This window comes from Dama dama, chromosome 26 (genome assembly GCF_033118175.1).
Source record: "Dama dama isolate Ldn47 chromosome 26, ASM3311817v1, whole genome shotgun sequence".
Lineage (NCBI taxonomy): Eukaryota > Metazoa > Chordata > Mammalia > Artiodactyla > Cervidae > Dama > Dama dama.
This window is the reverse complement of record NC_083706.1, coordinates 21,566,548-21,589,764: the sequence shown is the minus strand read 5'-3', so window position 1 is coordinate 21,589,764 and position 23,217 is coordinate 21,566,548. Positions and strand designations below refer to the sequence as shown.

The window sequence follows — 23,217 nt, the reverse complement described above, 5'->3', positions numbered from 1 at the left end:
ATAATACATGGTTGGCAGATATCAACAAAGGTTTTATATGTATTCTCTCATAATCTGTCTACTAACAAAGGTTTGTGAATCTGAAAAGTAAAAGTCCTTCATTGCCATGACTTTTACCTGTCATGCATTTGACAAATTCATTACTTCTTATTTTTTCTCAATCATAAAATGTTTAAATGATATATTTTAAAGTAAAGCCTCAAAATTTAAACGTCTTTACCATTTGCTTCCAACTATCTGTCTTCAGATTTTTTACATTGTTTTTAATCCAAATTTCAAGCTGTCTTATTTTTAGCCACGTCAATCTCTCAGAATTTTTGAGGAATGAATTTATTCTTTCTTCTTATCTAAGAAACAAAGATTGAAAGTTATTTCTTCAACTCTTTTTTAAACTTTAAAATGGCAAAGCATTTGTGTTACATCCACATTCTTCTCAAATTTATAACAACTAATGTTTAACTCCTAGAGCAGTGACTGCTTCATATTATAATACACATGGCAATGTGACAATTAAAAAAAAGGAACTGGATATAGTATCAGGGCTTAGGCCTTGGAACTAGGTCATTCTTTACTGCTTATTAGATTAATAACCTTGGGCAAGTTATTTAACTTGTCTAAGCCTCAGTGAACTCATCTGTACAATTAGAAATCTCATGCCTTCTTCAGTGCATTGATCTGAGAATTAATTGAGTTAACACATGACAAGTGCCGAGCATATCAGAGACCTCATTCATCCATTCCAACAAGTTTTTAATGAGTGTCTGCTGTGTGCCAGACACTGCTCTGAGCGCTAGGGCTATGCAGAGGATTCTTCCCTTCATGGAACACGCAGTGGGAAAAACAAAAGGATACTTGCAATGATGTGATGAGTATTATTATAGGCAGAAAACATGGTGCTTTAAAAATACCTACCAGGGAAACCTAGTCTGAGAAAGATTGTGTTTGCTCAGTTAGAGAAGTCTCCCTGATGAGGCAGGACAGAATTATAAGTTAACCAGATATTAGAGGTAAAAGAAGATTGTAGGTCAAAGAACAAATAGCCTATAGGCAAGTTTGGAACTATCCTTAGAGGTAAGTTTGAAAAGTGAAGGCTGTAGAATAACCCATGACCTACTGATGTGTGATTTGCCCCATACACTCTTCCAAAAAATAGGACCACTTGAAAGAATAAGAAAATATACATTTGTAGATTCATGACCTCTCTTTAAAAATAATTGTAAAATTAGAAACTACTCTGGGATCAGATGCCAGTGTTCACATAGGTAAGTTGCCCCCTAAATTGCTCTCCAGTTCCCCACGGTCTCCACCCTTCCTTGTGATGCCTCATGACAGGAAGCAACACTTTTATATTCCGTCTAAAACCTGTTAGGAGTTTTATAGAGCTTTTGCCCGCTAGCCTAGAAAAAAGAGATAAGAGATCTTTCAGTGAATAGAGCAAATATTGCTGCTAAACAATGGTGGTGGTGATGGTGATTGTGATGATGTAGTGGTCGTGCTAGTGGTGGTGGTGATAGTTTTTGTTATACTTTTGTCATTGTTTTATTATTGATGATACTGTCCTTATCATTGTTATTATTTCTAAAATGTATAATGCCATTTCCATCCCTAAAGCTTACTCTATGACTATCTTACTTAGGTGTCATATATGCTATGTCAATATATTGGATTTTGTTGGGTATGTATCCTTGAGGCTAAGTACTATAATTCTCAGAGAAAAATATCCTACACATGAGTAGCTCTCAAATTAATAAATTAATTTTCTAAAGGAAACGCTTTTGGACATAAACACAGCTACTAAAATAAATCACTTTTTTAACATGTTTGTAGTATGTTAGTATATTTATTCTAGTACAGATACTAATGAGAATCAGAAGAATTTACCCTTGTTAATAATCCAACTAAGAAATGTTATTCTTAAAATAGCTAAAATATATTTCCAAGGCACCTAAACTGCTGCCATAAACTTAGAAACATAATCTGGCTACTATAGGTATTTAGAGTCCCTTTCTTTTTACTATTATGAGATGAATATTTATATACCTTAAATAGTTTTTTAATTGCATGTTTCATGTGTAACATTCACAATGAACCAGATTGTGTTTCACACCCTTGATATGTAAGGTAAAGATGTCAGTGTCTGAGGAGCTCAGAGTGTAACTCTGCTCATTTCCAGATCTCCTGGGTCATTTGTTCTGTGGCATCTGTAAGGCCGTTCTGTAGTTGGCACTGTGCCATGGGGCTCCTAAACATATTTTTAGGATCTGACCATGTTTATTATTCATTTGCATAATACTTCTACATAGCATTTTCCAAACTTTTCTCAAAGTGCTTTTCTTATAAAGTACATAATTTCCCTGTATATTCCTGAGTGTTTGCATTGTTATCAAGCTGCAGTTGATTCTACAAATTTCCTGGTTAGGTTTGTATTAATGTTATATAAATATATTTTAAAATGTGAATTCTACACATTGCATTTTTACCGAACAAAAGACAAAGAGTGAAGAATAGAGTTTGTCTATTTTAAGTGGATGACTGTAATAAAATAAACTTGAAAAAGTAGTCATGTTATTCCCAAAGAACATCTTCTGAAATTTTGATCAAGAGTGTTAATCACCCAGAAGGAAAACCAAAATTTAGCATTAACTTTTCTTTGAACAGCTCTACTAAGGAAGCATTTACTTACTGTTTTAATAAAGTATAGTTGTGCTTTATGATAATTTATTGTAATGATAAAATACAAGAAATGATGAGACATTTGGGTTGACAGCTTGAATGTTAATATATCCATATGACAAATAAAACAATTTTATAGCAATCAACAAATATTGCTTAGGTGTCAAACTTAATTCCTGATATTATGATATATTCTTAGAGTTTCTAAGCCAAATCTATATCTTTACGCTCAGGCTTTCCTGAATACTTACTGCTGGTGTCAGTTCCCCTTCAAGCCTCACGCTAAGGTTTCCCTTCTGTATTTGTCTTGGCAGCAAGCTTGCTAAGAAACGCAAAGATGCGATGGGGAACGCCCGGCAGGAAATGACACATATGGTCAATGCTATGGACCGAAGTTACGCTGATCAGAGCACTCTGCATGCAGAAGACCCTCTTTCCATCACCTTCATGGACCAACATAATTTTAGTCCAAGATGTAAGTTCTTTACCAAAATTTTGATCGATGACTTTTAAAGCTATTTAATTTCTCTCTGAATACAACACATTAGCTTTTGAATAGTGATGGGAAACCAGGCAGAGAGTGGAAGAAGAAACTGGGAATAGAAAAAGTGATATGGATTACTATGGAGTGTATCAGAAGGCTTATTGTCAGTCTTGATATTGGATTTAGTTTAAATTCAAACTGTATGAATTTTATTACTATAAGAGACATTCATACACCAGTCAGACCAAATCTTATTGCTTTAAGTTAAAATATTTGATTGTCTGCATTAAATTAGCTCATGTCAGAATTTATAATTGTTTTATATTTGAATCTTCCATTGTATAAGGTTAAGTCTTTTGAGATATGAAATATCATAATTCTTTCTGGGAATTATTGGCATGGGAAAAGTCATTCTATTTAATTATTCTATAGATGCCTCAGGAATTTCAGTAATAAAAAGTTAACCAGAGAAAAGAGAAATCTACATACTGTTAGGTATCTGGTGTGAAGTCCAAAAGTTTACTTGAACTGAGGGATTGACAGGGAATGGTGAAATCCATCTATTCACTCATCTGTGTTAAGAATTGCAAATGTTTGTCTATGGAGACATATCTTCTAAAACAGTTCCTCTGAAGTATTGTTTAATGCCCCATCATCAGTATTACTGTTTTTCTTCAAATTTTCTAGAATTTCTTTTATCCCTTTCTATAGCACTGTGTTTATTTTGTTACTTAAAATTAAGTTCAATTACCTGATTGTCTCTTCAAATAGTTAAGTGAAATTGGTACTTGAGGAAAGCAAATTGTGTTTATCCTAGGCCTTGTGTTCACAGAGGCATTTGCCACAGATCCCAGTTTGGGAAAAACTGTATAAGGAAAGAAGCCAACAATAGAAGTGTTATTTTCAATACAGATTATAAAAATATGTAGTGGTAAGACTGAGAAAATAAAGTATTTGTAGGTTTATGCATTTATGGCTTTTCAAAAGGGGATGTTTTTTCTGAAATGTTCAGCTTGGTGCAAACTTTTAAAAAATTATTGGCCATGATTTTCCTTGATATATACCTATATCACATTAGTAGTTAAGGATATTATAATCAGTCATTTTGATATTTAGTTTTAATAGTGATAAGGACTTTCTGATCTGTTCTATTTTTTTTTACTGTAAGATAAATAATAGAGAAAAACATAAAACATTGTTGCTATTGAAAGTTTTGCTAAAAGTATAGATGTATCGCTTCTCTAACCACTTGATTTAAAAATTAATCAATTAAAGATTTGAAAGGATTTTTGTTTCCAAAGTTTTTCTATCTAATGCCTGTATACCTTATTAGGAAGCTTGAATTTAGCAGTATATCTATAAATATACACTTAAGAACTTGGAGAAAGGATTAAATCTATTTTCCAAAGTTAGATAAAGTGGAATGAATATAATTACCTAAGTACCTCACACTGGATAGACCTAAATGCACTTTTTTCCCCCTAATTTTAAAATCTTTATAAATTGAAGTTGAATCTTCTTGGTTTTTAAAATTGGACTGACTACTGAACTATAATTATAGATGCACCTTTCCTGGTAACCCAAGTTGAGAAAGAGAATGTTCCCTTTGCAGTGATTATAGTATAGTAATAAAGTTACAGTTAATATTTATAGTCATAAAGAAAGTCTAATAGTTATATTTCTTAAGAAATGATGAGTCTATCTTAAAGGAAAAAAGAATATGAAATACGACTTTAGGGCAATGTGTTCCTTCATGAGCTGTGTTTTCCTGCAGTGCCCAGTGATCCGCTCGTGCCGACCGCCGTGTTAGGTGAGGCCCTGACTCTCTGCCCTCTTTTCTGCATGGACCCCACCTCCTTGCATGGGTCACAGCTTTGTCCTCACGGTATTTACACTGCAGGAAGCAGTTTGATTTTGCAAGTATAGTCCTGATTTTACCAAAGAGAGCCATTGTGATCAGCCCAATTAGATCTAGTGCATTTCAAATTAGTTGGGTATACTTTTTTTAAAACAACTTCTCCTTTAATTCTTGGTTCTGTTAGATTTGGAGTGAGTACAAGGACCCTTACTATGAATATATCAGTTCAGTTCAGTCGCTCAGTCGTGTCTGACTCTTTGCGACCCCATGAATCGCAGCACACCAGGCCTCCCTGTCCATTACCAACTCCTGGAGTTTACTTAAACTCATGTCCATTGAGTCGGTGATGGCATCCAGCCATCTCATCCTCTGTCATTCCCTTCTCCTCCTGTCCTCAATCCCTCCCAGCATCAGGGTCTTTTCCAATGAGTCAACTCTTCCATGAGGTGGCCAAAGCACTGGAGTTTCAACCTCAGCATCAGTCCTTCCAATGAACACCCAGGACTGATCTCCTTTAGGATGGACTGGTTGGATCTCCTTGTAGTCCAAGGGACTCTCAAGAGTCTTCTCCAACACCACAGCTCAAAAGCATCAATCCTTCTACACTCAGCTTTCTTCACAGTCCAACTCTCACATCCATACATGACCACTGGAAAAACCATAGCCTTGACTAGACGGACCTTTGTTCACAAAGTAATGTCTCTGCTTTTTAATATGCTATCTAGGTTGGTCATAACTTTCCTTCCAAGGAGTAAGCGTCTTTTAATTTCATGGCTGCAATCACCGTCTGCAGTGATTTTGGAGCCAAAAAATTAAAGTCTGACACTGCTTCCACTGTTTCCCCATCTATTTCCCATGAGGTGATGGGACCAGATGCCATGATCTTAGTTTTCCGAATGTTGAGCTTTAAGCCAACTTTTTCACTCTCCTCTTTCACTTTCATCAAGAGGCTTTTTAATTCCTCTTCACTTTCTGCCATAGGGTGGTATCATCTGTATATCTGAGGTTATTGATATTTCTCCCAGCCATCTTGATTCCAGCTTGTGCTTCTTCCAGCCCAGCGTTTCTCATGATGTACTCTGCATAGAAGTTAAATAAGCAGGGTGACAATATACAGCCTTGACGCACTCCTTTTCCGATTAATGTTTATATATGTAAGTTAGTAGAATGAATCCAAATGTACACATTTCAGGGGCCAGTGCTACCAGAGTCGCTAGTGTATATATATAAAATATAGCTGATTTAAAGGGATTTTTCTAAATCCTCCTAATTTTATAACAACTAAAGAATACATTTCCAAGTAAACATTAGGCATTTGTGCATTTGCTTTAGTTTTGTCTTAGTTAAGAGTTTATAAATGCAGGTAAAATTGTAACAGTATTAATAATGGAGTGTGGCATTCTATATGCACTTTACATGATAAGTGTTATCTTTCAAAAAATTTACATTAAGCCAAGATTTACCACTACATTGGAGAAGGAAATGGCAACCCACTCCAGAATTCTTGCCTGGAGAATTTCATGAACAGAGAAGCCTGGCGGCCTACAGTCCCTGGAGTCGCAGACTTGGCCACGACTGAGCAACTCTCACTACCAGTATGTAACATCTAAGACAGCTAGTATTGCTAGTAATAAATAAGGCCGTTTCAGCTGTAAAATTAAATAGATCTTCTACAGTATATTTAAGAATGCAATGAGTTTCATTTCGATTTGTACTCTGTCCCTTGACTAATTACCCAGCAATGATTCATGACCAGCTGGCTTGTACGTTCACAAGTTGTCTTATCAGTTTGTCCCCCATGCTTCTAACATTTAAGATTTAATCAGAGAAATGTAGAAATTGCCAGATAAATGTACCTTTAAAACTCCCAGTTCTCATACTTTATATTTAAATTTCTTTGAACATAAGACATCAGTTTACACATATTTTTATCATCAATGTATTCAGTGTTTAAATTTTCAAAATATGTTAGAACAATACACCTAACTCAGTTAAGTAAAATATACCTTTTTGACTAAAATAGTTATTAAAAGTTAAAATTTTATAATACAAAGTTATATTCTAAAAGAATCTGTAAGTCAGTTTTTTCTGTCTCTGACTGCACTCTTCCTTTGATATTCCCAGCAACAAGGGCAGGGAAGTGAGCTAGGGAATTTACCCCAAAGGATGGCCTGATCATATAGGGAGAAGCCAGGAATCATGGTCTTTGAGAGGCATCAAATTCCTCTGAAAATGTCATCTTCTGTTGAGCACTGTAGAATGAGGTCAGCATCAAGCTCATAAGTTAAATTCAATGAAGTTATTAAAAATTCAAGGAAAAAGATAGTTACTTAACTGTTAAAATTTCATTACGGTAATATTCAAAGACATGTAGAATTGGGTCTAATAAGTCTCAGTCCTCTTGTGAACTCACAAATATGAACTCATGAAAATATTCATGAAAAATGTCTTTGCTTCCCCTTCAATAAAATGATATAATAATTCTTACCATACCTTCTCCACAGAGCTTAGTAAAGAGAAAGTGATAATGTATAAAGTTTAAAATATTATTGTAATAATTTTCCCCATGAAAGAGGATATTTTTTTTTTTTAGGAAGGCTAGAATTAACACAACAGAGTTATAAATCTATTCATTTAAACAATCATGGTGCATTTTATTTCATTTTGTAAGTCAAGCTGGTTGATATTTTTTATATTTCTTCTTTGAAAGCTAAATAACTTGTTAATCATACCAAATTTAGAAATGATTTGTTGCATTTTTCATCATTCTTGGAATCACTGTGTTTATAGTTGTTTTGCATCCAGTTGATTTTGTACTTATAAAGCAATTTTTGAAATCACTTCAAATATTGCTTGATATTAGTACCTGCTTACTGATTTCAAAAGAAGTCAGAAACTTTTGTATTGATTCATATTTTTGTTTTTTTGTGTTTTACTGCTGCATTGGGTTAAAGTCCCTATTACTGGTAAGTGTATTGCAAAGAACTCTAGAAGACATTTCCATCAAAGAAATATTTAAAGTTATTCTTAAATGTGTAGTAAGGATAATAATTAGTACATGGACTCTGGCTTGTAGTCGCATTGTTAGGTAATTCAATGAGGTGAGGTAGAAATGTATAGATATTAATAATTCATGTATGATTATTTTAAAAAATACTGCACTGTACTACTGTATTAAAGCTTAATGCAAAACAAAAGGCACTGTCTACTTCCTATTGAGACGTTATCGTGTAAGATCTGGAATACAGATGAGTCCTCTGTTTCTCACTGAGCCTTTTACAAATGTAAATATTCCACTGCTCCAACAAGTACAATGTAAGCTCCGGGTCTGCTTCTCGGAGCACTTACTACCTCTATTCCAGCTTGGGTGATTGCATTTTGCCTTCCTAACATTCTGTTCTCTTTACTTCTTATCCTAAGCTGTATATTCTGTGATAGTGCCCCGATCAGTGGCTTCTGGATTTAATTTTCCAGGGGAGATGTATATTTCTTTATGTCAGTCTATTGATTGCAGTGTTTTAGCAAAGGTAGGCCAATTGAGTGTTGTCTCATAGAAAAAATAGTAAACGCTCATGAATCATGGTTGCTAGCAAATGTTTGTGTGTAGAGGGGTGGGAAACCAGAGTAAAAAGCGTTAATTCATTTAGGTATTTTTAGGTCACAACAGAATCCAACCGAATTTTTTTTTTTAATTCAATGTGGACTTTTATAAGTAAATGCAAAAGAAAAAACTACGTTCTGCCTAGTAAGAGAAAGTAAAGTAAATGCAATCAAGCTAAATTATAGAAGCACACAAATCTGATTGTGGGGTTCTTTTTCTTTTTTTTTTTTTCCTTCTCCAGGAAGAAAAAGTGTTTATCATGGGGACAACAATTCATTTTTTGCCATATCCTATTTGTAGAGTTGGTGATAGAACAGGCAGATGTACCAGCACTTGAAATATGTTTAACTGTTAACTAAATATCGTTCTCTACAGTATGCAGTATCATTAAAACAAAATTTTCCCTAAGAGTGTACTTTCTCTTCTGTTAATGAGTATGGCACTATAATGTTTGCCAAAGTAACACCCCTTAAAACATTTGTTTTTTTGAAGATGGTAAGTTTAAACGTGATCATTATAAGCATGCCTCTTCTCGCTGTAATGATTATCACTGTGGTCATTAAAATAATATTTATTTTTCAGAGGTAAAATGTTCTTGTTCTTTTCTTCCTTCTTATGACAGAGACTTAAGAGTTTCTTTTCATTTTAAGCTAACAACATAGTTGGGATGGGGCCTGCACTTAAATGTGGGTGGTGAGGGATTTAATGGATTTGTAACTAATTGATTCATTGCAATATTGAAATATTTATTGAGTGACTGCTTTTACCAGGCACTAAGAATAAAAAGAAAAATATGACTCTTGTCTCTACATGCTAAGCATTTAGAGTTTAGTTAGAAAAAGAGATCAGGAAATAAATGATTAAAATACATTGTAAGTGAAATGAATGTAGGAGAACAGAAGGCCATGGGAACATAAAGCAGGCGCTATGTAACTCAGCCAAGATGGGCCATGGAGGAATTCCAGAAGAATCTAAACATTTTGTCCCAGAGACAAACCAAGGTTTCTTGTACACAGTAACCAGAAGAGTCAAAATGTATCAGCAACAAAAAAACACAGCAATAATAATAAACCAGGGGAGTAGAGATGAAGTGTAAATGCACGTGTAACCTGGCTAGCAGACGTACTGGGCCATGGGCTGATTCTGTAAAACGTTCAGGTTTCTGAGTCTGGAGTGTTTCATGGTAAAAAGTCCCAGGTGGAAGGGCATGGTAGGACTACAGTGGGGATGGGCTGCCTATTGGGAGGTTGGGATATGGATGGGAAAGAATTTGTTCAGTTTAATCAACAATGAAAACACCTCTCCAATTGACAACTTGATCTTCTCGTCCCACAATATACTGCTATGACTGCAGACACAAGAAAAAAGTCAGAACTCAGCAAAATCTCCCACTTATACTTCTTTAAAGTGGATCAGCTGTTTCTCTACATCTCACAGCATCTGTTGTCTTGCTTATATACACATATTAATAATATGCCCTGACCTCCTACCTGGAGTAAAAGGTTTTGTCTTTATAGGGATGCTGCCCTAGGTCTGCACTGTATTTCTTTCTTCCTCCTATTATCAGAAAGATCATAAGATCTTAAAATCTGCTTTGCATAGATATATATTAAACAAGGTAACTTTGTCTTTTTTCTGATCTTCTGGAATCTGGAACATGGCAGATGAGAACCACAGTGCTACAGCAGAATCCAGTCGTCTCCTTGATGTGCCTCGCTACCTGTGTGAGGGGACAGAATCCCCTTACCAGACCGGACAGCTGCACCCAGCCATCAGGGTAGCCGACTTACTGCAGCACATTAATCTCATGAAGACTTCAGACAGCTATGGGTTCAAAGAGGAATATGAGGTGAAAGTTTCAATGCTATGTTGAATCTTGTTTCTAACCGTGATACTCAGCAGAATTGAACACCTTTTCCTCCCATTTACATAGCAAGTCCTGGAATACTCTGTAGACCCTCTAAATCCTTTATCTATGAACAATCAAGTGGGCATTCGAGGAGAAGGATGTAGATGGATTGAAAGAAAAGGATACTTCCTGGGGGTATAGCTGGGTCAAAATTCATTTTAATAAATAATGTTGGATTTCATAATTTATTTTACTGTGCTCCCTAGAGACCAGTTTGTTAGACCTTCTGTTTTCCCCACTCAAAAGTCCATAGCAGAATACCTTGAGTCCTGGCGTACCATTGCAGTTTCTGCCATTTGAATGACCTAAGCAGTGGACACTTGTCTGCCTTTTTGCATGTTGACCCTTTGTTGAAAATAAGATCAAGCTATGTGTGCTAAATGTGCTCCTTGTCATTCTGAATTTTGTTTTGAGGATTATAGGTTGAGGGTGGCTGGGAAGAAAAACAGTACTGCAAATTCAGACAACAAAAAGCAGCCCAAAAAAGGATGTGGGAAATTCTTTCATCCTTATTTCCCCTTCCTACCCAAACTAAAACAACAAGATTATACTACAGAAGAAGTTATTTAACTAAACATCCCAATGTATATAATATAGCAAAAAGGGAATAGTTCTTTTGCTACTTTTCACTTACTGAGAAATGGCACTCTGGGGTGTAGAAGAAAGTATCTTCACCACCATACACGCACAATTAAAATGAAAGAAGCCAAGGAGTATTTTACTTTGAAAGACCACCTAAAATATAATGCATCTAACTTCATAAGGAATCTTCTAAACATCTCCTTTTATTTACAGATTACTTAGTTAGGGAGTGAATGAAATTATTTTTGAATTTTGAATATCAGTTTTAGATATACGCTGGGAACACAATGCTGTGGTGACAAAATAGTGCAAGGAATTACAATATTCTGTCAGAACTATCTTGTTGTTCATTGCCTGTGTATTTCTGTGTACCTTGCTTCAAAGACCATTGGCTCTTTGAAGACCCCATTTCTTGCGTTGAGCAAAGTTTAAATTTTTCTGCAAAAAGATATCTATACCCATACTTTAAATTGCTGCATATGGTAATTAAACCAATCAACAAATTCATCTGTTCCAAGAATCTTGGAGATGGTGACTCTTTTTAATTTTCATATGGTCTCTTGTTGTGGAGACTGAGTCCTTTTCATGATCTTCAAAGAAACTAAAATGTGATGTATTGCACACGATTTAATGAATAATTATGGGAGAAAACAGGTTTTCTTTGTCCTGTCAGAAATGCTAAAGGAAGCATATTTTTGAAAGATGCTCATTAAAAGTAGTTTTGAAGTCTCTGATGCTTTCTCTACTTCCATCTCACAAAATTGCAGTGATGTTAAATTTGAAATACTTTCAAGGCTCCCCCCCTACTTTTTTCCCCCTAAAGTTGTTTCTTGTCTTCAATTTGAACTCAGTCCAATCCAAGATGAACAAGTAGGAGTCCAACAAACAAGCTTTGAGGTCTGAAAATTGATTGTTTACTGCTCTAGGACTCCCTTCCTCCCTGAGAAAGTGACTTTTACTATTTTCGTCTTTAAAACAGACAGACTTGATTCAAGGAAAGGAATTAAATTCAGTGTGCGTGTTAATTGTGCTTTTTTCTAGAGCTTCTTTGAAGGACAGTCAGCGTCTTGGGATGTAGCTAAAAAAGATCAAAATAGAGCAAAAAACAGATATGGAAACATTATAGCATGTAAGTTCTCTTATGATTCTTGATAAATGTAAAAACCATGTGTAGAAGATAAAGGGTAAATTTGCAATTACTCCTTCTATGGTTTTAAACTTTAAAAAATCCCAGAGGATGGCAATCTGTTTATAAAGTAACCTATTTAATATTATAACAGCATTGGATATTGGCAGTAATTCTGAAATTGTCATCAACCACATTGATTGACTCAGATTCTTCATCTTGTGGTGATAATGTCCTGCTGAATTTTATGTTTGCATATAAATGCCTGGAGGTGTCATTAACAACTGAAAATATTAGGACAATGAATATGAAGGATTTTTTTCATTGCTAAATTACTATAACTCTTCCACCAAACACATTCAAGGTGGGAGTGTTATTCCTTCCGTATACCTTGTTTCCTTTCTTGGAGTCAGTGCCTGAGTCCCATTTACTCCAAGTTATTTATCATTAGGGACTTCCTCCTGATTAAGTCTTCAAGATGTATTCATGAGATAAATAAATTATCATATGAAACCATAGGAGCAGTAAGAAGAGTGACAGATTGTTTAGCTTGTAACTAGCTGCTGATTTTACTTAGACTACTTTATTCTCAATTTAAATTATTTTACACTCTCTTTCGAATACATCAGTTTAACCTTTGTGAGAGTAACCATAACTCTCACAAAGTAAGTTGAGAGCAGGGTTTCTAAATTCACTCCCTAATTCTGTGGCCCATTTGCTGTAAAGTACAGGGAGAAAAGATCCCACCCATTTAAAATCATGCCTAACAAGCAAAATTAGGAGTTAAGGCAAGTTTAGCAATTCAGAAAAATTTATGACTCAAATGATGATTTATCAGACATTATTATCATGTCTACTAAAAATTTCCTAACTATGAAGATGCCAGTCATTGAAGCTTTCTTAATAGAATATTATCATCAAAATAAGTAATGAGCTCATTAAAGTTCTTGCATTTTTTCATATGACTAGTATCCAAGGAAATTTTGAAAGTATATTATGGATAATCTGTTGTTAACCACTGAATTATTCTAAGTTTCTACTAGGGTCATTGTCTCAAAACAGGGGGGAAATTTAATAGCTGTTATTTTATCCTTTAAAAATCTCAGATGATCACTCCAGAGTAATTCTGCAACCTGTTGAGGACGATCCATCTTCAGATTACATTAATGCCAACTACATAGATGTAAGTATTTTTACCTGCAGTATGCCCAATTTATTGGCTTATATATATATATGTATATATATAAATCTTTTCCTTGTTATTACCTATAAAGTGATTGCTAGCTTTTTAAAATAAAGAACAAACTGTACACTTTTCTTTGTTCTGCGTCCTAGTACTTACTGACGTTGTTGTGCTTCCTTTCACACCTGACTTTGGTTTGGGCTGTAGATTTGGCTGTACAGGGATGTAAGTACCACTATCTGTAAATAACAGCACCTGTTATAAACATTTAATGTGACTACTCTTATCACAGTTTTTACTAATGCTTACTACTAGTTCTCTCTGCATGCATCACCTAACTAGCCTCATATAGTATATCTATGTTCATTTTTTTGTAACTCCTTTACATGTGTAAAGATCTATTTTACCTCCCTCCCTTTTCTATGTTTAGAAAAGCAGGGTCATTTTTAGCTTTTGACAGTTTATTATGTACTCGAGTTTTATTTGTTGATGGTTTCTGTTTCTGGCTTTTATCCTACCCCTCCCCTAAACATATGTGAGAAGCTGGATAGTATGATGTGTATTAGTATTTCTGAAATTTTACTTCATTACATCTGACTTCTGATGTTAAAAATGGGTAGGGACACTATTTTGTGGTGTGTGGTATTGGTTTGTAAAGTATTAAAATTACTTAGGCAAAATAATTACAAAATTGCATTTGTGAAATACACATATCACACATATATATTGAATCATAAAAATGAAAGTTTGTTTTGATCATACATTCCACTGTTCAGTTTTGGTTGACATATGTACATGCATATCCTTTGTTTAATGCAAGTAATTATCAAATAAAATAAAATATTAAGGATGCAGTGTATTACATCCAAGAAGGACAGGCTCTGTTCATATTTCTTGGTTCAGAATCACACTGGAAATTGCAAGAATGTCAACTCATCCCTCTGTCCCTCGGTTTCCTCATCTTTACAGTGGAGATAATAACAATACCACTAACCTCATCATTTTATTGTGAGAATTAAATGAAGTAATTCATGTTGATCATTTAGCACAATGCCTAGAACATATTAAGCACTCATTAAACTTCACTATTTAAAAAAAATAGTTCAGGCATACTGAAATGAATTAATTCTAAATTTGCATTACTTGTAAGGCAAAAGATAGAAATATCAACAATTGCAGCATATATGATACATTTATAGATATGCAAAATATATGTATAATTTGGATCTAACTTTATAATTTCTATAAATAAGAAATAATTTTATCATATTTATCAAGTTCATGTTTTATAGTTATTTTGTGACATCATTATATATTTGAATTAATGAATTTTATTAACTATAGTCTTTGATTATATTGGTTAAATTTTTGATCATTATTTTACTCTCATTCAATATGGAAAACTAAACAGTCTACTCTCTAGAATAAAAATATCAACAGTTCTCTGACAAATTTGTACTTGTTCTTACCTATTTAGTTTAACCTTGGTTTTCTGCCAAGACCCTGGCAGGACATTTGGTCCTATCCAAAACATCCATTAAGACATTTGGTCCATACCAAAACATCCTTGATATTTGTTCCTTTTCAAAATGTCCATGGAGACATTTGGTCCATGCCAGAAGTCCTTGATATTTGGTGCCATCCAATACCATTTGGCATGGACCAAGTATGCTCATGGACATTTTGGACAGGAACAGTTTTTAAGGACCTTTTGGCATGGACCAAATGTCTTATGGACACTTTGGGCACACCCGAGGGTCCTGCAAATATCAAGAATTTTTGGTATGCACCAAATGTTTTGTAGCTGTTTGGATAGGACCAGATGGTCTGCTAACTCAGGCTTTTACTAAAGCCCTTTGCTGAAGACACAACAAAGTCACAGCTTAACTCTATTAACATTTTTGCTACTAATGATCTATTGAAATTCAAATCAATTGAAAGCAGCTAACAACTTATCTTTTATTTGGAGTAATTTCTTTATTGGAACAGTATCAAGTGCTTAACCACATAAAACTCTTGGCACACTATAAAAAGAAAGAAAAAAGTACTAAACCTTTTGTTCAGGATAAGATGCATTTTTTTAAAAGATTTTTTTCCCTATATATGTGTGTACCTATAATTATGTGTGTGTAAATTAATATTATCAGCACACACAAAATAGTTTTGGCAGATTCCTGAACATATTATAGAATAGAAATATTCTCTAAAAAAGAATCTCAGCAGGACTTTGACTTGATGCACACATGCATTGTCCAGCTCTAACATTGGAATGTTCTGTTCTTTTTTATGGTTCTAATATGTCGTTGTCCATTTGTAATGCAGTGTGTTGTATTTTTGGATGATAAAATAAGAATTAATATTTTTGGACACAATTTTGCCAGGAATGAAACTAAAGAGTAACATGAAGGCATAAACATTTTAGTGAAACCAAGCAAAATCTATAAAGTTCTTTCCCAGCAAGCAAAACTCAATTGTGCAATATATATTCTAATCAGACCCCTTAAAATATTTAATTTTTGTTTTATTTTTACCTTTCAGATAACCTAGGTTTGAGAAGTGAACTATGAGTTCACTACTCATTTCTGGACTTTTTACTATAACTTAATCTTAACAGGTGGTTGTCTTCCTCTTTTTATGCCTTCATTCATTTATTTCTGGCACTGATATAAAATGATGACTACTTTGTTCTCCTATTTTAGGGCTACCAGAGACCAAGTCACTACATTGCTACTCAAGGTAAAACTTTGCCTTTTTAAATAGAGTAGAATAATCAAATAATAATAGAGTAATCAGACTTGCTTAATTCATCCGTATGATGTTTTCTTGCAGTTTGATCTGAGTTAAAAAAAAAAATCAGCTCTTCCAGTTGACACTGTTCTTTATTCATCTGTATAATACAGATTGTTTTATCTCTTTAAAATGTATATAAATTAAACCTTGATCTTTTTTTTTTAATAAAAAGCAAAAGAGAAGCTGCTGGTAGTCTTTGAGATTTGGTTCTTGGTATCAGGATGTCCCAGAGCACTAGTAAAGAGTGCTGGGCAGAGAAATTACTTATTTTTTGATGAAAGCAACTGAGATCTCATCTTATATAAGGCGCCCGTTTCCTTGCAGCAGAGTTTGTTGGCCTGGCATGTAATAGTACCCAAGGCCAACATTGCTATAATGAGATGTTGGACTGTCTTGCAACAATTTTTTTTTCAAGTCAAGACTAAGACATAGCAAAGGGCTGAAGGGAACTTAGTCGAGTTCATTCTTCTTGGAAAAGTAGAAGTAAAGAGATCTTGTTAGAGTGGCACATTGGGGAATAAAAGTATCCTTACGACCATACCAAGACCACCTCTAGTTTTCTCCCCAAACTGACTACTGACCATCAGATGAGAAAACTGCACATCTTATTTTATAAAAAGGGAAAGTAAAAGAAAAGTTAATTTCCTGTTTTTGCAGAGGTCATTTTCTAAGTGTTTTTCACATATCTTTGGAGTTATACTGAGTTTAATTAATTATAAACTCTTTTAAGTTAGAAAGATCATCCATGGTAAATGATATTCTTGTTTCATGGCATAGGGTAAAGTTTAGCCCAGTAGATGCTTTTGCAGCTCAGAGATGATAGCATAAATTAGAACATGTCCTTATATATCTGATGGTTCTTCATTAACCCCTAAACTTACACTGTTTATAAATGATGTATATATATTTAATTAGTAATGTGTGCTGTTTGGTTGATGGTGGCATAAGACTTCCTATTTTCCCATTTACATGAAGATGAATTAACGGAACTTAAAGACAGATATAACCCCTGCTTCCTTGGTGGTTCAATGAACAAAGAATCTGCCTGCTAATGCAAGAGACGCAAGTTTGATCACTGGGTCAGGAAAATCCCCTGGAGAAGGAAATGACAACCCACTTCAGTGTTCTTACCTGGGAAATTCCATGGTCAGAAGAGCCTGGTGGGCTACAGTCCATGGGATTGCAAAGAGTTGGACACAACTGAATGACTATACAACAAGAACAAGAACAGTAGACAGATATAAGTACCCTAAAAACTAGTGCTATCTTCTGAATTTGGAAACACAGAAGGCAAACTGAAGAAAGCAAACTTGTACACACCTATTTTTTTGCCTTTAGTGTGAATTTAGATATGAATTGAATTGAAGTACTTTTAGTGACATTTTGTGCTAGACCTTTATGTTTTCTACTTTGGTTCATTTAGTTTATATTGTTCTTTTTCTTATCTACACTTCTTTTTAACTACAAAATTTCTCTGATAACATACTATTCAAATTAATTTTTTATAGGCCCAGTTCATGAAACAGTGTATGATTTCTGGAGAATGATCTGGCAAGAGCAGTCTGCATGCATTGTGATGGTCACAAATTTAGTTGAAGTTGGCCGGGTAAGAGGCAAAAGACACCCTGTGTGTTATAAAATATCAGTATAAGTTGAACAGCAAAACAAAATACACTTGGAATAGAATACCATTTAATTGTTTGAAAAAATTTCTTGGCATAGCATTTCAACTGAGTACTCCTAAGTGAGTCTTTGATTGCTAAGAAATGATTTGATTTCTCACTTAGTAAAGTAAATAAGCTTTGATTTTATGTTAGAATCTAGTTGCATTGTCAGGCTTGTATGTTTTTATGAGAGTACACAAAATCTTTCTATTTATTGTTACAGATTCTTTTATTTGTGGGTTTTTTTTTATTATTTATGGGTTTTTAAACCATCTTTTAACTATGACCTGAAGAGTTATCACTGAAATTAAATCATCTTGGTTAATGTGTATTATATATTTAGGTTGACCTATATATACTTTTTGTCATTTAGGTTAAATGCTATAAGTATTGGCCTGATGATACCGAAGTTTATGGTGACTTCAAAGTAACTTGTGTAGAAATGGAACCACTTGCCGAATATGTAGTTAGGACATTCACCCTGGAAAGGGTAAGTACCCTAACCTTCTACAAAATTAAGTCTACTGAAATTCTTTCTTTTTTTTTTCCTTAAAATCCCTGTCAAGAGTTGTTTTAAGGATGCTATAAAATTCATCTATTTACTTATTCATTTCACAAGTATTTATTTGAGAGCATAACATGTACCAGGCATGTTTCTGAACCTTGAGACACATATTAAACCCTTTCTTTTGTGGGAAAGGAGTAGTTGAAAAAGTAACATGTGAGTAAAGGCTTGAAGGAAGTGCAGGAGAGAGTAATATATATCCCATGGAAGGGTAATATATGCCATGGAAGGGTTATATCCCAGGGAGGTTGTCCCAGGCAGAATATTCCTGATGAAGGGAACACTCATTGCATAGACTTAGAGGCATGATATTCCTGTCACAGTGAGAAATATACTGGAGTCTAGGATATTGAGAGACAGGTAAGTAAAAGGGAAAGAAATATGATTTAAAGTCAGGGAAATCACAGAGCCAGATAAGTGAGGTTTTATGAGCCACTGTGATGATTTTAGTTTGTATGAAAGGTAAAAGTAGCCGGCCATTGGAGGGTTTGAGCCCAGGAGTAACATGATCTGACTTTTTTTTTAAACAGGTTCAGAAAGACTGAAGGTAGTGGGCAGTGTGAGAGGACTAAAGTAAGACATAAAAGCGATAACATACATTGTTACAGAAAAGTTGAATAACTTTGACCACACAAAAGTATAAAGTTACCTGTATCAAAAAAATTTAATTAAAAGATGCACACACAACAAAGAAATTGTGATTATTTAATATTCTTAACTCATAGCTTTAATATAAATATAAAGGAAATACTAGAATCTCTGTCCCACAAAAAGCAACTGCTAGCATGCTTATTGAAAATGTTTCACCTCATGTGCTGGTATACCATTTTTTACTTTCAAATCAGCAAGTGCTTTTAGAAAAAGAATAATAATCCTCATTGATTTTAAGGGTATGATGAGACATATTTTCATGTGTTGCTGATCATATTTAAATTGCCATAAGCCCTCCAGCTTCCCAGGTGGTGCTAGTGGTAAAGAACACGCCTGCCAATACAGGAGACATAAGAGACGTGGGTTCAATCCCTGGGTCAGAAAGATTCCCTAGAGAAGGGCATGGCAACCTACTCCAATATTCCTTCCTGGAGAGTCCCATGGACAGAGGAGCCTGGCAGGCTACAGTCCATAGGGTCGCACAGAGTTGGACAGAGCTGAAGCAACTTAGCACACATGCACACAAGCTCTCTGTAAATCAGTAAAGCAATGTTTTCTCTACAGAATTTTAGAATATTGATGTCATTTGACCACAAGTTTTACCTTCCATGCACCTATCCTAAGAAATTTATTTAAACTACAGTTGACTTCATGGGCTTCCCTAATAGTTCAGTTGGTAAAGAATCCACCTGCAATGAGGGAGACCTGGGTTCCATTCCTGGGTTGGGAAGATCTCCTGGAGAAGGGAAAGGCTACCCACTCCAGTATTCTCACCTGGAGAATTCCATGGACTGTATACAGAACAATATAATTATTATTATCACATTTATAAAGTATGTATAAAAATTTCTTGGACAAATCAAGCGGAATAAATGAGCAAAGATGTAGGAGATTTCAAGAAAAGAACCATCAAGCATGATTTAATGAATAGCTGTATTCCATTATCATTGAAAGAGAGAATTTGGAATATACATTCTTCTTATAACTTATGAAAAGTCAGTCATGCCTTTGCTGTCCACCTGGAGCTATCATAAGATTGCTCATCAGCTATGCGTGCATTCTAAGTCACTTCAGTGGTGTCCGAGTCTCTATGACCTTATGGACTGTAACCCGCCAGCCTGTTCTGTTCATGGGATTCTCCAGGCAACAAAATGAAGTGGGTTGCCATGCCCTCCTCCAGGAGGTCTTCCCCACCCAGGGATTGATCCCACCTCTCTTATGTCACCTGCATTGGCAGACAGGTTCTTTACCACTAGCACCACCTGGGAAGCCTCTTATCGGCTATACTCCAATATAAAATATAAAGTTAAAAAGAAATCAATCACAAACTTAGTTATAAAGGAAACTTAAATACATAATAAAAATTCAAGATGTTTCCAAAATCCAGTGGAAAATAACAACAAATCACTGACCAGCGACTCCCCAAATTAGGCTCAGAAATCACCAAAGGCCTCTTATGAATAATCTTTGAATGAACTATTGCCTCCAATGTGAAGAGCCAACTCATTAGAAAAGACCCTGATGCTGGGAAAAATTGAAGGCAGGAGGAGAAGGGGATGACAGAGGATGAGATGGTTGGATGGCATCACCGACTCAATGGACATGAGTTTGAGCAGGCTCCGGGAGATGGTGAAGGACAGGGAAGCCTGGCGTGCTTCAGTCCATGGGCTCACAAACAGTCACGACTGAGTGACTGAAACACAATTGCCTCAAACTAAAAATATATTATGAAGATAAATAATTTTATATCAAAATATTCCACAAGTTAGAAAAATATATAATCAAAAGTGATTTCTATCTTGAAAGATAGTCTAAGATCTTGTGAAAAACAGTTAAACTAGAAATTAGGGGGAAGGTCAGTAAAACAAAGGGAAAAATAAATATAAAAATGAGACACTGACAAAAAAGAATAAATTTAATAAAAAAGCCATTTCCTTGAAATGATCAATAAAGTAACTAAACCACTTGTCAATTCCAAATGAAGAGCCATCAAAACAAAATATGTAACACTGGGTAACACAAAAGGGACAGAACTATAGCTATAGCTGCTATTAAGAAAGTTATATTATGTGTGAATTTAGAGACAGATCTTAGTCTAGATACAATGAAATTCTAGCAAATAATTATTTCCAGTATTTAACCCAAGGAAAGCTCAGGATCTGAACAGCTGGTAAAAGAAAATAAGAGTGTTGAAATTTGCCATTAAAATTGCATTATGGTTTCATAATTGAGGTGTCTTTAACCTCTAAAGAATAACTAATGAATAGCTAATACCTAAGTTAATCAAACTATTTAGGCCATAGAAAAACCATTAAAACCAATTAAATATGTTTTAAAAGCTAGCAGAACTGTGATAATAGAACCACATAAAGACAGGACTCTCTCAAGCTCTTCTCTGTCTCTCTTTTTAGATCTCTCCCTGTTTCTCTTTCTCAAGTATGCACACATACAGTTTAATTCAGGACATACTGAAAATGTGAATCCAGCAGTGAATTAAGAAAAGATCATTACATGATTTATCATGATTGCTTTTTTAAGATTTAAAGATTTTACAACTGTGGTAGGAAATCTAAAAGAATATTTCATTATCTCAGTGCATTAAAGGAACAAAATCCTGTGATTTCATTAATACATATTGTAATGCACCTAATTTTATTTAAAAGACATTTATAGTAATACTCCAATTATATTAGAAAAAAATAAGGAGACTCCTTAAACGTGATAAAGCTGTTTCAACAATAACCAGTAGCATACATATGAAGGAGTGAAAAGCTAGAGGCCTTACAGTTATTAATATAATCAGAGATGCAATGTGGATAATCATGGTCACTAGTGTCCAACATTTTTGGAAGCTCTAGGAAATTAAATAAGATAGCAAAAGGAATAAATGGCAAAACTATTAAAAAGGGTGCAATTATTTTAAGGTGTAATGATTTTATACAAAAAAAGCTAGTTAGAATATTTAAAAAAAGAAAATCAAAATTAGTTAAGTGACTAATTCAAGATATGGAGATCCAAACAGTCCATCCTAAAGGAGATCAGTCCTGGGTGTTCATTGGAAGGACTGATGCTGAAGCTGAAACTCCAATACTTTGGCCACCTCATGCGAAGAGCTGACTCATTGGAAAAGACCCTGATGCTGGGAGGGATTGGGGGCAGGAGGAGAAGGGGACGACAGAGGATGAGATGGCTGGATGGCATCACCGACTCGATGGACATGAGTTTGAGTAAACTCCGGGAGCTGGTGATGGACAGGGAGGCCTGGCGTGCTGCAATTCATAGGGTCGCAAAGAGTCAGACACGACTGAGCGACTGAACTGAACTGAACTGAATTCAAGATATATTTTCATTATATTATTAATAAAGATATAGATTTTTTAAAATCCCTTTCATAATAATAAAAATTCTTAAGTATCTGTTCTTGCTGTTGTCCAATTCTTTGTGACCTCATGGACTGTAGCCCACCAGTTTCCTCTGTCCATGGAATTCTCGAGGCAAGAATACTGGAGTGGATTGCCATTTCCTTCTACAGGGGATATTTCCAACACAGGGGTTGAACCTACATCCCCTGTATTGAAGGCGGATTCTTCACCACTGAGCAACCTGGGAAGCCCTCTGAAGTATCTATAAATATATTTAGCAAGAAAGAAACAGGTCCTAAGTGAATAAAACCATTACAAATGTGTTGAAGGACACAGACTAAGATATGAATAAATGGAGACATGCCCCATGTCCCAGAATGGGAATACTTGGCATTAATAACTCCTTATGGAGTTGATACAATACTAGTTATAGCATTATTAAGGTATTTTTTTTTAGGGTTTATTTTTAATTTATTTTCCTCATATAAAAAACACTGGAAAAGAGTGATTTTTAAAAAATCTATATATTTGAAAATTATTCAGGAAAGTTTAAGCAAAATGAATAATAAGAAAACATGCACTGCCAGATATTAAAATTTTCTAAAGAGAGCAAGGCCCTTCCAGCAACTCCAGCAAAAGGATCAGTGCTGAGGAGATTATCGTTGAACAGTGTATGGCCTTCCTCAGTAAAGTTGATTTCAAAAGTACTTAAGAAAGTGATTTTGTTTGCATGATTTCATGATGTTTATCATTGTCACTATTATACTTA

The 23,217-nt window shown here is 34.7% G+C and overlaps 1 protein-coding gene across 4 annotated transcripts in view; it reads left to right on the top strand.

Moving 5' to 3' along the window:
* Positions 1–23,217, top strand: part of PTPRK (protein tyrosine phosphatase receptor type K) — a 611,833-nt gene that overhangs the window by 572,566 nt on the left and 16,050 nt on the right. For 2 of the 4 annotated variants that reach the window (XM_061130449.1, XM_061130448.1), the window contains exons 15-21: positions 2,988–3,148; positions 10,281–10,465; positions 12,149–12,236; positions 13,340–13,416; positions 16,116–16,152; positions 17,715–17,812; positions 18,244–18,360. In XM_061130449.1, the coding sequence (XP_060986432.1) occupies positions 2,988–3,148; positions 10,281–10,465; positions 12,149–12,236; positions 13,340–13,416; positions 16,116–16,152; positions 17,715–17,812; positions 18,244–18,360 (763 nt within the window). Of the gene's footprint in view, positions 1–2,987; positions 3,149–4,931; positions 4,968–7,969; positions 7,982–8,857; positions 9,170–10,280; positions 10,466–12,148; positions 12,237–13,339; positions 13,417–16,115; positions 16,153–17,714; positions 17,813–18,243; positions 18,361–23,217 lie in introns of those variants that run through there. The other 2 variants (XM_061130452.1, XM_061130451.1) reach the window with 2 other exon arrangements.